Source organism: Ixodes scapularis, unplaced genomic scaffold (genome assembly GCF_016920785.2).
Source record: "Ixodes scapularis isolate PalLabHiFi unplaced genomic scaffold, ASM1692078v2 PGA_scaffold6__148_contigs__length_123643588, whole genome shotgun sequence".
Taxonomy (NCBI): domain Eukaryota; kingdom Metazoa; phylum Arthropoda; class Arachnida; order Ixodida; family Ixodidae; genus Ixodes; species Ixodes scapularis.
This window is the reverse complement of record NW_024609881.1, coordinates 81,011,170-81,028,028: the sequence shown is the minus strand read 5'-3', so window position 1 is coordinate 81,028,028 and position 16,859 is coordinate 81,011,170. Positions and strand designations below refer to the sequence as shown.

General features: G+C 46.0%; 1 protein-coding gene across 2 annotated transcripts; it reads left to right on the top strand.

Annotated features, from left to right (window-relative positions):
• The first annotated feature begins 3,990 nt into the window (after positions 1 to 3,990).
• Positions 3,991 to 16,792, top strand: LOC8023445 (protein Tob1). Of its 2 annotated transcripts, none has more exons than XM_029994655.4 (3): positions 3,991 to 4,222; positions 9,743 to 9,911; positions 14,398 to 16,792. In XM_029994655.4, exons 1-3 carry the CDS (start codon positions 4,213 to 4,215, stop codon positions 15,113 to 15,115), a joined length of 897 nt encoding a protein of 298 aa, XP_029850515.2. In that variant the 5' UTR covers positions 3,991 to 4,212; the 3' UTR covers positions 15,116 to 16,792. The 2 variants fall into 2 exon arrangements, with proteins under 2 accessions (XP_029850515.2, XP_002401237.3); XM_002401193.5 differs by having other exon boundaries at positions 4,002 to 4,222; positions 9,746 to 9,911.
• Positions 16,793 to 16,859: the final 67 nt, after the last annotated feature.

Here is a 16,859-nt window from a genome sequence, read left to right as displayed (position 1 = left end):
GCGCTCTTTCAGTCCGGCTGTGGCTCGACCAACTCGACTCGCTTGAAAACCCGTGGCGACTGAGCCTCTACGCATTCTGTAGTAAACAAGACAGGCCAACACTCATCCTCCGCGTTCTAGCTAGAGCATGTCACTTTTAACTGACGAATCCTGGTTTAATCTCTGTAATCTGTCTGATTCCATCGGCCCGTGGTGATTGGTTCTCCTCTAAAGAAGACGCGAAGGTATTTGTGCTTCGCGTTTCAGCGCCGATCACCTTTTTTAGACAAACCCTGATTCCCCCTGGGCTTGTGATGAGCGATTCTCCGCGTGCATTGCATTGCGGAGAATAAGACGCGACAGAATTTGTGATCTGCGTTTTAGTGCAGGTCTCATTTTCTAGATAAATCGCGTTGAAATTGCGTCGCTTGCTCGACTCGCAACTGAGATTCTAATGCCTGGCTCTGCGTATGCTTTGCAGAAATATGGCGCCCGTGAATTTTAGCTCTGTAGTCCAGTGCAGGCAGTGTTGTAGGCGTTACCGAAGAAAAGTAACGAAATACCTACCTTATTCGTTGCTTGCAAAATAAAGAAACGAGTCCCTGCGTCACCTTCCTGCGCTGCGTCAAAATGAAAGAAAAGTGTTATCGATACCGTTACCGCTAAAAAGTAACGGACGTTACTTTTGCGTTACTTTTTTATTCAATAATTGACGGTAACAGCGTTTGTGGGCATTGGCTGAAGCGCGTGAACGTTGGATCTTTTTTTCTAAATTGGGACTTCTTGCGTTTTGAATAGACAGGCACAATTTTGAAGGCACGCGGAATAAGTGCAATAATTAATGACTCGGGGCCTCGATATTATTAAAAGCGAGACAGTGCGGTGAAGCGTGGGTGACGCAGACAAATGGCACATATTAGTTTCAACTCAAGTCCAGACGCAGCCAATGGTAGGAGCTAATAGGGCCAACCAAACAGCGTTAAAAGAGCATGTGACTGGGCCTTTTTTGTCCCTGATTGGTCCAGCGACGATAAAACACGTACAAAAACATGACGGACGCCATGATGGTGCCCTCTTGACGCTGTCTCATTGATACCATCAGCTCGTAGCGTCGGCGTCGTCTGGAGTTTAGGTAAAACGAAGTATAGAAATAAGGGAAAAAAATGTAAGTTTACTTTTTTGGGGTCTTGGGAAGGTGTAACGAGTAACGTACCTATGTTACCGCCACTCGAAACAAGTAACGTAAGTACAATACCCGTTACTGTTTTGAAAATGTAACGAATACGTGACTACATTACAGAAAAAAATAACGCTTTTCGGGTAACGCGCAACCGCCAACACTGAGTGCAGGTCACATTTTAAACCCTGGCTGATTTGGCGTCATTCGTTCGAATTGCGTCCGAGCTTCCAGTGATTGGCTTTGAGTATACTTTCCAGAAAGATAGCGTCTGGAAATTTAGCTCTGCGTTCTGTTGTTCAGGCGACATTTTAATCCTGGTTGAATTTGCGTCATTTTGCTCTACTCGCATTTGAGCCTCCAGATCTTGGCTTTGCGTATGCTATGCGGGAATATGATGCCTGGAAATTGTATCTCTGCGTTCCGTTACAGATGACGCGTTCCGTGCAAATCCTGACCCAATTTGCGTCATTTGCTCTACTCGCATCGGAGCATCTATAGCGGTTAGCATTGCGCACGATTTGCGCGAAAATGGCGTTCGGTTGTTTTCGCCATGGGGCGCGGAAAAATGAGTGCTCTGCGTTCGAGTGCGGATACGATTTTCTCCACAATCATTGATTCAATATGTATCGTGAGGTCAACTCGCATCTGAGATTCCGGTGATTGGTTTCGCGTACACTTTGAGGGAAGATAGGGCGAGGGGAGTTCGCTCTCTGCGTTCCAGTGCGGATTAAATTTTCTTCAGTTTGTGACACGCTATAAACCAGAGCGCGAACTGTTTGGCTTTCATAAAATTTCGTAACATGCGCAGTCAAAGCCGGGAGCCGGAGCATATACTAGGTTCTCGACATGTTCATAAATGAGTTCGAAATTAAAAGCAACTTTAGTTACGGAACTTCTTGTCTTTTAGAGCCTTTGATATCAAACTAAAAAGCTCAAACACACCTCGCCCCGCCCTTCCGAATGCTTGAATTATTGTGCAAAAAAAAAAAAAAACTTAATAAGTAAAGGAAGTCGGGATGGCTGGTACTGGTAGGAAACGTTTTACCAAGTTGTCTCTCCCCATCGCGTGGGTGGACGCGACCAACGCATGTGCGTTCGTCTGTTCGTTCGCGTGGCGTGAGGTCGATAGTAGGAAAAGAAAAAGAGTGGAAAGCGGCCAACGGGTATGACGTCACCGGTGACGTCCATCGTGACGCGGGTGCGTTGGGTCACGTGACCGCCGCATCGACCGGTGGAGAGAGGGAACCGCTGCTGGCCCGAGCGCAGCGTGTGGAGGGGAAGTGCAGAAAATAGCGGATCCCTCCATTCTTTCTAACTTTATTTCCTTCTCTGCGTCTTTCTTCTTTTGTTCTTTTCTTACTTATGTGGACGACCGTTGTTGTGTTCCTCGGTTCTTTCTTACTGGCAATGTCTTCGCTGCGATAGGTAGCGTTGGCCGCACCCGCAACTCCCCATTTCGATGTTGCCATAGCCTCCAATGTCGTCCTTGAATCGACGAAGCTGCCCTGTGATCCGGGGCACGTAGACACACGTTTCAAACTCGTGATCGATGTCCGCCAAGCTGGATTTGAAGAGTATCGGTCTTGCGTAAACGACAGAACTAGTCCTGTCCGGTCGAGTACCACAAACAGTTATCAGTTCTGCGTGTGAAAAATATATATTAACTTTTGGGCTATGTATTTTCAAAACACTTGGTTTAATTTGCAAATAACCAACAATCAATTCAAGTTACTAGCCTCTTCCGTTAGGGCATAAAAGCATTGCGCTAAAGCCACAGTGAATTACGTTATTCGAATCTCTGACTTGACCTGCCCGAGAGACTTGGTGGTCAAGTCTCTCAATTAGATAAAACCAGGGATTAGGCCTGTCTTGACTAAGAGACCGTAAGAGGCTTGACTAGGAGACTTATTCAAGTCTCCAGTCAGACCAAACCAGAAATCCTGGCTTGTCTTGACTAAGAGAAGCTAAGTGCTTCGACTAACAAACTTTGCCAAGTCTCTTAATCACATCAAGTCAGAGATTTTTGCGTGTCTTATCTCAGAGAAGCTTGACTAGAAGACATAGTGAAGCCTCTTCGTCAGGCCAAGACAGAGGTTCTGGCTTGTCTTGACAACACTAAGAGACTTGACTAAGGAATTGAGTAAAGTATTTTATGAAGTCAAGCTAGATAGTTTGGCTTGGCTTCATCAAGAGACTTTATCAAGGAATGTCACCATTTCGTCGCTAAGAAACTTAGTGAAGTTTCTAAGCGACAAAGCGTAGGCTGGATCTCCCGCTTTTTTTTTTATGATGTCGATTTGATGTATTTTGTCTCGTTACAGGTGTTTTGAAGTTTTGAGTTTAAAAGCGATTCGGATAAAAGTGCAAGGAATGCTTTGACGATGAGGGCCGCAACAAGAACGAGCTGTCAGTTGTCTCATGGCGGACGCTGTCGCGGCACTTGGCATTTAAGGCACTGGGGCGGACGGATGTCAGTCATTATTTCGGCATCGCCCACCCATCGAATATTAGCAGCGGAGCCGAGCGGCGCGCCAGCTCGCACGCTCGATCCACAATGAACAACCGCCGACGGCCACGGCGAAGCGCAGCAGTCCATGCAGATGAGGCCAGCTGACGAAGAGCCCCAGCTTCGCAACAGCTGTCCCAACACCGCCGCAGCAGCAGTTGCCAACGCGAGTGCCCCCAGAACTCTTCAATTCCAAAACAAGCGAGCGGAGGAGCCGCTGCTGGTAAACAAGCGCACTATTTTCTCCGCTGCTCGCGCGAGCGCGCGCGCGCGGAGGAAGACGGTCGTGGTGCGGCCCTATATAAAAAAGGTACCGCCACGCTGCGGCTGCGCTGGGCTCGCTGGCTCGCACGCTAGCTGCACGCTAGCTGGCGCCCGAAGCTGCCAACAACAAACATCAAACACTACCAGCACCCCTGTCATCACTCTTTTTTTATTTGTAAACCCGTCGTTTTGTGTTTTTATACTTTTCTACGGCGCTGCCGCATTCCGTGGCGCCTCCCAGTGGTGAAAGAGGAGAGCGCAGGACCGGTGGTCTGCTATTTCGATGCATCCCGGTGAGTCCTGTTTGTTGTTTCTACCACGAACACTCTGTTCATCGCTCGGCTCTTGGCTTGCGTCGGTTGCCGGGAACATCGTGTCCGCTAACGGCTGCCACGTAGCGTGCGGCCGCGGCGCGAGCCCGCTGTCGCCCACCCATCTGGGTCGCTATAAATATCACGCGTCGAGCCGAGCAGCGGTGTCCGATGTCGTGCCCAGGGTTCGTTTGCAACGACAGCCCGCTAACACCTGCTGCCCTGGCTTCGGCTGTCACGGACGCGAAGGTCGCAATCCGCACGACGTCCTATCGGAATCAGATCTCCGATCCCGAAACACCCCGCGTCCCTGTGTTTGTTTGCGTTCTTCGAAGGAACACAGAGTTGGTCTTTCGCGACATAAAAAGCCGTGGCCTGCGATGTCGTTCCGCCCGACGACTAAAATGTCAGGGATTGCCATCATAGTTAAGAGCAGCTGTCTAATAATTTTAGATCTGTTTTTTTTTTTGACCTAGCAGATTCGATTCGCGAGCGGTATTAGAATAGCAGACGAATTTCCAAAGCAGACGCCGTACGAGTGTAGCAGACGAATTCCCGAAGCAGACGACCAAGCGGAGCGCTCGAAAGGAGCATAGTTGATGCAGAAGCTCTCATACCCGACGAAACAAAACAGTGTTGCAGCCATCCAACCACAGAGAACGAATTGGATGGGGAGTGTAGCGAGCGAGTGAGCGTATATTGCTTTCAGGACGGAGGGGGAGGGAGGAGAGTAAGGCCGTTGCAAACAGCAAAAAAAGAAAAAAGAGTGAGGAGGCGGAGTTTTGGTCCGCCCGCTGTGGACCCGGGAAAACTGGGACAAATCGATGGAGAACGGCTCTAGAACAAGGTCGCTTGGAGGTCACCCAGACTCGGGGCTAGGACTCCAGAGTTGCTTTGGCGTCGGGCCCAGCCCTTTGCGAAGAGCGCGCAGGACTTCGTGGCAAGGGGGGACAGCTGTTCTTTGGCACACTGTCCCTGCCGGAGTGCATTCTTTTGGAACACTAAGATGCGAGGTTTGTACTGTAAGGAGGTGGCGCGCTGAATGCGATTTGTTTTCAACCTTGGGTCGCGTGTTTTTGTCAGCCATGTTTGTAAACTTGTGGCTCCCCACACGTCGTCGTCGTCATCATCATCATCGTCATTAGTGTGATCGATGGTTGTCACTTTGTCGCGCTTGTTTAATATTTACTTTTTCCTCTTTTTTCGAAACAGTAGCAAGGCGTTTAATTATTACGTTGTGACTACATCCGCATGAAAGCTGACTTAGTGGGATTTGAATCGCGTGGCAACTAGACAGGATAATAGTTATTTTCTTTAGGAACATTATAAGTTAACTGAATTGAGATTGTTTTCTACACTTGATTTAAGAATCATCAAACTTATAATTTAGACAACATTTTGTCCTTTTGTATTTTCGAGACACTAATAAATAGTATGATATTGATCAGCAGACAGGCTTCTTTTTAGTCACAGTTTGGTATAAGAATCTGAAACGTTACTTTATTTTATGCAAAATTGCAGAAGCAATGTAACACGAGGAGCAAATATGCATTCTGTTGTGACTTTTATTACACAGTGGAGAGCAAAATCTCATGACAGTCTATTTCACTTTAATAAGAGACAAGCAACATAAACATCTAAAGCACAAAACAGCTTCTTTAGAAAGATGCTAATACGGGCTCAGACCTTGAGCATGCCTTTATTTGTGTATTATATATTTAATAATTTACCTGCTTTCTACATACAATTTAATATGTCACTGCCAGGGTCATAAGATAAACATTGCTTCAGTTGACGGCTGAAAGTCAATGCCTCTATATCAACGAATAGTGAATGGGTCTAATTCATGAATGACTAAGCTACATTCAGCATTATATGCATCATGCGACATGGATATCTACAAGTAACAAGATGGCACAAAATGCATAGTTCAATAACACAAAAAGAAATGTATTAGTTGTGATAATATAGGTCAGGGTTGTTTACAGTGTAGTTATCTTATTTTTCGCGTTGGTATGTTGGAAATGTTTTGTTTACTAGTCTTTACGGCACTTAACCTCACGTCGCGGAGACGGCTAATGCGACGAAACTAAATCGAGTGTGTGGGAGAGAGTGTTTGGTATGAGGGGGAGGCATCCAACGTCCTGTCATACATGGGACTTCCTGTGTCCTGGCGTCACGAAAGCTTCTAATCCCTTTCGCAATCAGTTAGTGAGACATGATACTATGCTAGTATCTTGTACAGACTATTGTTCTTTTTTAACGTGGCAATCTACATAAGTACATTTTCGTGTTCATAAATGCCGCAAAAAAAAAAAAAGAAAAAGAAAAAGCAAGGACGTTGGATAATAAATGAAAACCAGGGTAGATGTGCTAATTTCTTAGTTGTGTCATTTTCCCTCTAAAAAATTTTCCTCGAGTCCGTTGTTTAAAAAAAAAAAACCAGATGACATCTCATGTAATACAGATTATATTTTTATGATGTAAAAACAACAATCAGCAGTCGATAAGAATTTGAAATGCTGTCCACTTCGTCTATGCACTGTCTTTCATACATCTTCAATCATCACATGGAAACAGACGGCCTACATATCCTCGCCCATTTGTATTATTATTAAATGGGTACGGAAACGAAATGACGTGACCACGAGCTCTCTGTCTCTCGCTTCAAAGTCGGCCAGCGAGAAGTGCAATGCGCATCGCGCTTGTGACGTCAAGAGTTCCTGCACGGCCAAGGGCATTGTAGTTGCGAGCGTTGCCGCTTGGTGGCGTCAACGCGTGACAATATCGCCTAGCAGCAATATCCCAGGACTGTATGCCATATGGCTTCTACATAGCTTGCCCGTAAAGTCAGTCTCGGCCATACCTGTATTTTATGTGCCACAAGCGTTTGGTTCACCGTGTTATTTCCACACAGCAGAAGTAGCAGCTCGAGGGAACCAGTGAGTAGAAATAACCGTCAGTACCCAGCAATGGCGACACCTGCAAGCTATGTTTATACACTCTAAAAAAGTCTGTGCGTCTACTTTCACGCACACCACTCGGAGAGCCAATCACCTTAACTTACGGAGGCAGCTCAGCGAATGACGATGCCGAAACTTATGTTTAGACCAAAAAACGCAGTCTGAGTTGTGACATTAAGCAATGCAAGCGTGACGTTTTGCATTGCTTAATGTCGCAATTCAGACTGAGTTTTTTGGTGCAAACATATGTTTCCGCATCGTCATTCGCTGAGCTGCCTCCGTAAGTTAAGGTGATTGGCTCTCCGAGTGTTGTGCGGGAAAGTAGACTTACAGCCATTTTTTAGAGTAAAGGCGTTCGCTGGGTGCCGTATTTGGACGCGTATTCACAGCGCATCCGGGGGAGGGGGGGGGGGGGGGGGAGGCAGTATGGTTTGCCTGGCAGGGGTCCCCGCATCCTCAGATCAGGCTCCTACCTAATGTCTGCAAAGGACGGCGATCTTTATGGTGTCAAATGCACGTTGCGGAATCACTGTGGAAGCTTTAAGATATACAACGTAACAAACGCGTGAGCGTTCTCCAACAAGTCACATTAAGGTTTAAGTAACTCCACGAGCGAACGATGCTTCTGCGAACTGGCGCTGCTTTTTAGGAACTCGTGACGTGGCGGAATTCCAACGGAGCTTCACAAACCCCTATTTTGAAATCTGCTCATTCGTCTCATTGATTGTCACCTAAATCTTGGAGCTTAGTGAAGGAAATCTTTTTGAATATATTAAGTTAACCTCAAAATGTTGAAAAGTGTGCTTTATATTTAAAAAAAATTGTTTTGATTGTGATTGATAGATATGTTCATAATGTAATGCGCTGTTTGCGTAAAGATGTCACGAGCACATAGTGATAAAAGAAGTATGCTGAAAATCATAAGGTTGAAGGTAAGTATGTTGGTTGCAGTTACACAATACTGAAAGTAAAATCACGCTTTTAGATTCGAAAAATTATGTATCGACATCATAAAATGGGGCAAACATATGTCGGATTTTTTTTTCTGTGATTTTAATTTTGGTGAAGGTTAAGTAGAGATCGTATAATGCTTTCAATTGTGATGTCGGTGAATAAAAATGTTACGTAATATTTATATGGTGATATTCTTAAGAAAGTGTATTATATCAATATGCAATACGAAATTGTTTTGTCAAAATGATATCGACACATTAAAAATCACCGTGACATTTTGAGCAGGGTGAAGGTATATGTATTGCTTTTTTTACAGACTCAGGCTTCTCTGCAGTTTCGTTGTCAGTTGGATTGAAATGCTAAGGGGGGGGGGGGGGGGGGCGGGGGAAACATTGTAGACAATTGAAATATTATACCAATGCTCAGAATTGGGGTTATAACCGTAATACCCATGGCTTAAGCGAACGTTTAGTAAAATGAACATGAAAATCAACATTTTGTAAACCCAAGGTTGAGGACGCATTGTCCTCAATCGTTGTAATTCATTCATGTTTTTTTCAAAAGCCATATAAGATCATGCTTATGATTGCACATTTTTTTCTTGCGAGTCTGGTTTCGGTAGAATGAAGCAAAAATGACATTCACAAGTAGAAAAAAAATTGTGGTAAATATTTTTGAGTTGCTATTACATCTCTACCGCTACCCTATTGAAAAATCTTATCTGTATGAGAAATATCTTGGTTCAATACCCGGATATGGCCAAATAAGATCATATAAGAACCAAACAAGTGTATATAAGAAGTTATAAGAAATTTCTTATAACTTCTCATATATTCCTATATTGTTCTTATATGTTCTTATAAGATGTTTATATGCTCTTATTCGATGTTATCTGAACATATGCATTTATTTGACCAACAAATTTCTTATAGATATAAGAATTTTCGCTAGGGTAATTTGTTACTCGAGTGTAAAGCGTTTGTAAAGTCAATATTTACGCCAAAAATTGCAATAACAAATTGAATATCGTGCCCACACATCTTAAAATTAAACACATTATGAAGGGGTTGAGAGGTAATATTCAAAATTGTACGCTGTTTCAAATCAAATGAGTAGGTTTGTTCCACTTCGCCCTTGTCAAATTTCTTCGTTATTTTGAATTGTTGAAGCGATTTTCCGTGTTTGCCTCATTTAGCAGTTGTAAGACCGTGAAGCTTTAAGTTCATAATTTTGTTTGTTCTTATTATCTGATCGGTATAGGGGGCATGCGCTGGAGGCCATATTGTTGGGTGCTGTTGGCAATGCTTGCTGAAAACCAGCTCCTATTTATCTTCTGCCAAAAACAAATAGCTTGATTGGTAGGAACGCACGATCATGCGTATCCAACGTGCATTCTACTCAATTAGAATCATTGTTCTTGGCAGACGATACATGAGAGCTAGCTCTGAGTACGCGCTGCATACAAGGCCCGACAATATGTTGTCTCGTAAATACCCCTTCCCCCACCTCCTCCCCCACATGGTAAACAAAAAACTGTGGTTGCCGACTTACCAAGATCCTTTTGTGTTCCCTTTCTCTGGGGCAGCAGCGGTGGGTGCGTGCAGCTCGGAGTCTCCCAGCAGAATGCAAGTGGAAATTCAGGTGGCGCTCAACTTCCTCGTGTCCTTTCTATACAACAAACTGCCCAGAAGGCGGGTCAACCAGTTCGCCGAGGAACTGGACCGGGCGCTGCGCCGCAAGTTCAGGGGACACTGGTACGCATCCGCACCACTTATTGTGACACCTTAAAACCACTAACAAGTTAAGAAATGTGAGGCATGTTGTGTCCCAGGCCGCTTATTGTCGTTCGGCGGCCAATGTCAATGCAGCGATAGTCGGTAAGCACGCTCGGCGGCCAATGAGTACGCAGCAATAGTTAGTAAGAACGCCGAGGCAGGAATCAGGAAACAAGAAGCGTGAGCATGAAATTGGCTGCATGTCGGGTCATTCTGGCAAGCGCGTCTAAATGCGGTAGCCTTATAGGGTATGTGGTGCACTTAGCTCGGGTGGTGCCTTGGGCAGGATGACCCTTCTTTTTTCAGTGCCTGGTGAGGGTGGTGCCCTTTGTTCAGGCGGTTCCTAGGGCAGGGTTTTGTATGAAAAAAGATTACTTCACACCATTGTCTCTCCATGACGCTGTACGCGCTCCAGTTAAGCATTACCAGGATACAGAGCCTTTGCGTAGAATATTTTGGGTCGCTAAGAGAGGGAAAGCGTGCTTTCCTTCCCTTTCCATTCCTCGTTCCGCGCGCTCTTTTTACACTACCTGTTTCTGCTCCTCTCTTTCTTGCCTTTCTACCACTCTCCGCTCCGCGCGCTTTCTCGCACCACCTGCTTCTGCTCCTCCCGTTCTTCGTGCTGGGCCCGTAGTTCAGACTGTAGCGCACACGCCTTCCATCATGGCAACTGTTGCTGTCATTGGTTGTTTCTAGAGTTACGCCATGAGACGGTGGGATGCGACGCGGTTTTTGCTCACATGTGTTTCACGCTCAAGTCGCATCAGGGCTGTAGAACAACTGAAATACTTCCTTAAAGGCTAGAGCCAACCTTACTAAAACACTCAGTTGGGGAACTCACCCTTGAAACCCGGACTACTCACGTCTACCGAGGTCAAACTAAATACGATAACAGCGCCCCATTTAGCGACGAGTCAAAACCTGAATATTGATTGATATAGCTACTGCGAGATGGCGCCACCGGCCTTACGTGGCTCTACCTGAACCAATACGCGCAGCTGTGCAGTTTTCAAAGTGGCCGCTGCGGGAGAAATGGCGGTGTTGCGATCGCCATTAGTTCGGTTCTGGAGTACGGATCGGAGCCACTTTTTCAAAGCAGGCTCTATGGCAGTTTCACAACTGAGTTGTTCTAGTAACGTTGGCTAAAGCTCTCAGCCATTCTTAAATATTTATTTGGCGGGTCGACCAATTGGACAAGGTGGCAATCGCTTTAGAAACATGAAAAAGGCGCGGGGTTATTCTTGAAAGTTTGACAAGCATAGGATAATTATGTGTTTGAAACACAAATGTGGTACTTGAAAGAACAACGTATGCAATACATAATCAAGTTGAAGATTACTGGTAACTGGCGGAATAGAGAAACATCTTTTTCGTTTAGCCTTAAATGCCAACGTGATTACACACACTGCACAAAAACGGCTTGTGCCACGTAAAAAGTGATGCAACAATCACGTATGCAAAAGTAATTATTAATTAAAAATAAGAAATGGTCGTGAAGCTTAGGATAGAAAGTTATGCTTGGATTCCTCTAATTATTCTGCACATTAACTAGTGTGAGAAAGCCATGCATGCATACTTGATGTGAGTTCCGTAACCACTGAATAAACCTGTGGAGTAAAATGATATATGATTGGGTAAAAACGGAACGCTCGTGGGAAGGAGAAATGTGCTGGCGTTCGTAGAACTTTTTGCGCGCGCCAGGAAGTGTCTTCTACGTTTTGAATATGAGAGTGGCCTATTGTTTTTATATACGACAATACGACATTAAGTGAAAGTTGTTTTTTTCTTCTATGAAGAGAAAAGTTTGTATTGTATCAGAAGGACGTTAATAACTATGTGTCATATGAGATCTTCATAAGATATGAGAGCATTAAAACAAGGACTGGTCATAATTAGAAAAAATCTGATGCAGTGTTGGGCTTGCATGCATTTATGTATAAGATCCTTCGCACAATGCAAGGTCTTTATAGATGTGTATCTTAGGAACAGGGCGGTTTTCTCCGAATTATGCATAAGAATACATATGGCTTAACGAGGACGGTGAAATAACCTGTAAGGGGTGAAATGAGTGACACATAGTGTTATGTCTAGGTTTATGATTATTGAGAAAGAATCATGTTTAGGGAGCGTTAGAGATGACCCATAATGCAGAAAGCGTGTTTACTGTTAAAGTTAATGCATTATGAATAATTAATATCATTAGAATGCTAGAAGAAACATTGTTCCTAAACCAAAATGACGTATGCAAATAACAATGTGAAGAAGGAGTTGATATTTAAATTTGATGCACCAATCATAAAAATACAATACCAACCGGCTGGTCATGCCGTGAGGAGATTGAATGATCGAGTATCTTCTTCAGTTCGGTAAACGATTAATGAAATAAGAACGCCTGCCTTCTAATGAAAAGGGAGCGATCCGCCCTTATTGAGAAAATATGGAGTCGAAAGATATAAAGTGCGACGAGTATTTAATTAAGAAATCGTGTGAGTTTGAGTATTGCAATATAATGCACGAAAATTAAGAAACTGGAGCAAGAAATAGAGACATTTCAGCTCGTGACATCAGTGAGAGTGAAGATAACTAGTGAAGCGTGACAAAGGTGTATAAGCTTCACATAAACAGAGTGCTCGGACGTTTTATTTTCCCGTAATGTACAAGCAGTATATACATTCAGGGAAGTAATCAATCATGCCTGCGGTTGCCATGTTAATCAGCATAATTGTTCAAGTTTCATTCAGAATATTTAATTGAGCGAGACAGTAATCGTGGTTCTTGGGTGCTTGCCTGCCTTTCGTCGTCTCTTTTCATTTAGTCGTATAGGTTGATTGAAGCCGCTTTTTACGCAAATGGTTTTTCAGCCGTGATGTTTTTGAGCTTGAGTACATTTACATAAACAATATGTTCCGCCAGGCTGTTAAGAGCGGAAACAATTCAGGAAATCAGAGAACAATCCATCGCGAAAATTGCTCGAGTTGTCGTTCTACGACGAGCGCGCTTTAATCAAAATAGCCCGATAATTAGAATCGCAGACAGGCAACGCCGCCTAAGACCCGTTTCCGGTATTTTTTTTTTCTTACGCTTTTGCGGGATACTGTCAGACAAACCGCAGCACTGATGTAAAATAATAGAAAGTATTGGATGCCTTGAACGGTCGTACCCGTTTACGGACCCTGGCATCACCTGAGGGTCTTCCATTGACCTTCTCTACGCGGACGACGCCATCTTGAATCGCAGAGCTTCCGGTGGGCGGGACAACGTTGTTTTGCCCTCCTCACGGCACCGGAAGATGTTTATGTTTTTTTTTTGTTTTCTTTCTTAATAGCGACTGTAACTCAATGTTGTTTTACACCTTCCCTCCTTTTTTTTTCCTAGTTCCAGGTTGTAATATCCTAAAATGTCTTTCTTTCCTTCTCCCGTACCGAATGTGTGAGCTACGTGGCTGGGGGTGAGGGTAAACGAAAATGGACGGTACGGCGAGCAAGTTCATTTTTCGCACGTGGGTGAGCCAGTGAGAGAGCTCAATAAGAGAGGAGGCGCGGTGAGGAGAGGAAGGGATCAGGTCTGCGACGAACGCAGCGAAGCTCCGTCCCCGCAGCTGTTCTTTGTTCTTCCGTGGTAGAGTTTAGAAGGGCCGGGGCCGCGACTTTCTCATTAATTGGAGCGCGCCTGGCAGCTGTTCATCGACAAAAAACAACGTATCCTTCGATGTATATCCTCCATACTTTCTCGAAGGCCGTAGAGAACCGGTAGGTTTCCGAAACACGTCGAAAAGGAACAAGAGCCATTGATAGGACTAGTAGACGATGCTAGTGTTCGGCGCCCAAACGCCTGACGTTGACGCCTCTGCTTTCTCTGCGCGAGGACCAGACGACGATCTTGAATAATTTGATTGGAGGAATGGATAGGGTAGAGACCAAGGCAGATAACCTTTTGCGTTTATCACTATTCTTCTAACCAGAGCTCGCCACTGTGACGTCACTGTACCCACTGCACTGGAAGCAGGCAAACTTGCTCGCCGTATAGACCTTTCCGAAAAAAGAGATTGTGGCCGGTGTCATTTGGAGTGTTCGTGAGTATGGTGCGTGCTTTGCTCGTTTTCCGAAGCGACAAACTTGGACGTACTGGGCTTTGAAGATCACACGCTGGACTGCGATTTTGTAAACATTGAAGTTTTTGTTTTTGTTTTCTTGGGTTTCGTTCGCTTCACTTCATCATTGACAGAGCAGGACGGGTTATTGCCAATCTAGGTGCTGCTGTGTCTTTCTCCCCAGCACAGAATTTTGTGGAGGCTCGTCACCGCTTCAGTGGCTTGACATCTCGGTAAGACAAGAGAAGGTTGGCAATGGCGGCTCAATCTGGCGCGTGTTTAAGCGTCTATAGGTGTGAGCTGTGTTTAGCCAACCTGAAGGTCAGAGACAAACGACCGCGGTACCTGACTCGCCTGCGTTCATCTTGTTTCCAGGTACCCTGACAAGCCCTACCGCGGCTCGGCGTTCCGCTGCGTCAAGACGTCGCCCCCGCTAGACCCCGTCTTCCAGGTCGCCGCCAGGGAAAGCGGTCTCGACATCCGTGACGTCCGCGAGAACCTCCCCCCAGACCTGAGCATCTGGATCGACCCGGGCGAAGTCTCCTACCGCCTGGGCGAAAAAGGGGTCGCCCAAATACTCCTCGGGGGTCCGACCCCGAGTGCCGAGCCCCGAACCCTCACTAACAGCCCCGGCATCGATGAAACCCTCGCAGCCCAACTCGCCGGCTTGGGGCTGGGGCCCGCACTACTGCCGCCCGTAGCGCCGCCCCAGCCCCCCGTGGCGGCCCCGGCGTCCGCCGCGGCAGCGGCGTCGCGAGCGCTTACCTTTACCACGGCCAGCTTCGCGCAGACGAAATTCGGCTCGACTAAGCTCAAGACGAGCTCGAAGCGGGCACAGCGGCTCTCGCCGACCGAATTAGGCCTAAGGCGCGACCACGGGCGACCGGCGGCGGCGGCCGTTGCGGCGCATGATCTCTTCGTGCCAGGGCTCGACGTGTTCGGGGAAAATGGCAGCGGTCACCACGGTTGCCCGACGTCTCGTTTTCCGGCGGCCGCGTTCTTGCCGACAGGATCGCTGCCGGGCCACTCGGCACCGAACTCGGCGTCGGAACTCGGCGCCGCGTTGCAACAGCACTTGCTGCTGGCCAACTGAAAAAAAAAAAAAAAGCCGACAAGGCCGATTCCATCTCAACGATTACAGATGTCTATATTATATACATATATAAATATAAGTCTGGTTCGTTAAAAAAAAAAAATAGTAGGCAGGTTGCAAACGTTGGCAACAACATACACAAAACAAGCGCTCGCAGCGCCCCCTTTTTCTAAAAACCCCGTCGTTTTTTCCGTACATTTTTTCTACCGAGGTGTGTATCGTGTGTGTTTGATAATACAAACCGCCGCGCGCGCGTGCGCGCGCGCAGGGCGAGTTCGATTGATATTGTCCGCCGACTGAGTATGAGGTGGTTCAACTCTATCCAAAGAAGAAAAAAAAAAGAACACTTTGTCGTCGTCGTTTGTCGTCGTCATTAACGTCTCATTGGTTGGTCGCAATTTTTTTTTTTTGAGCAGACGCGCGTCAGTACAAAGAGGACACAGGCGTTGTTGTTGTTGTTTCTTCGCCGCGGTGGCCAGTACGGTTAGTGAGTCAGATCACAGCCCGCTGCCGTTACCGTAGTCGACGAGAAAAAAAAAATTGTGAACGAAAGTGACAGAGAAGGGAACTATTTTGTGCGGCGCAATAAGGATCGCGCTCCTCCCGACCGCTTCACTCCATTATTCCTCCCCCACCCCAATTTAGCCGGAGGCCCGGCCGCGTGGAGTGGCCAGTATTGACCCGATGGCGTCGTTTCGAAGCTAACACTTTGAATCACGTCCGCGCGCTGCGATAAGCGCTTCTCCACGTGTGTTGATTGCTGTTTAGCGGGCCCTTGGTACTCTATTTTCTTACTCGTACGGTGAGCGGGACGCGCATGCTTGGACGCGACTCAGTGGGAGGAAGTTAAACGGCCTAGAGCTTGACTCGGTGCGCGATAGATGGCGCAACGGGAAAGGGGTCTGCTAGCAGGGCTCCAGTCGGTCTTGTATAGGGCTCTAACGACTTCGACAATCCGCCATTTCGGCACCTGACCGCAATATGTCCTACGCGACCCCTATGCATTGGCAGCGCTATTAGGCTGTAACGTATTTTTCGTCTCGCAACACTGAGATGCCTCATAGGGTAAATACTTAGCATGTCGTTGATGAAAAAGCCCAATGGATATAACTGCGCAATATTCGACAAAAATTAATAGTGTAGGTACTTCGAAAAATTATACGATATCAAATTTTTGTCCGGGAACAGTTACGTCTGCATCGAGTGCCACAACACTTATCTGTATCGCTTCTGTAGCTCCCTTTCCGACACTAAATGGACAAATTGATAGTCACGGAGGGAAACAGTTATGTACCCCTCATTTGTTTAATGGACGCTATCCTCTCTTTGTACGTGGGTGCGTCCCCTCCAAACAAGAAGAGATTTGGGCTGCGACACCAAAATGGCGGACTGAACGAGTTGTCGGAACTCTACGCAGATGTTCGATGTTGGGTACCCTAGCGACCTGCGAAGCGTCAGTGATATCCACGTCCTACAATTCCAAAGAAAAAAAAAAGAAGATACAAAAGCAGGCTCCTTTTATCTTTTGTACTCTGGCTAGAAGGCGGGACGGCGTGCAAAAAAAGAAAATGTATTACACGTCTCGCCGTCTCAGCCAAGCAGCCGCACAGTGTGCACTGTCTATCCACATCTTGTTACATTTTAATAAGTTTCTAATAAACGTTGGAACAAAGCTGATTCCCAGTCTCTCTCGTCTCTTGTTTATTTATTGATTTACTTAAATACATCGAAAGGACCCAAACAA

What these genes read in the sequence shown, in the direction of transcription:
- LOC8023445 (XM_029994655.4), top strand. An exon ending in CGCAAGTTCAGGGGACACTG is followed by an intron (nt 9,912 to 14,397) that starts GTACGCATCCGC and finishes TCTTGTTTCCAG; the next exon opens with GTACCCTGACAAGCCCTACC.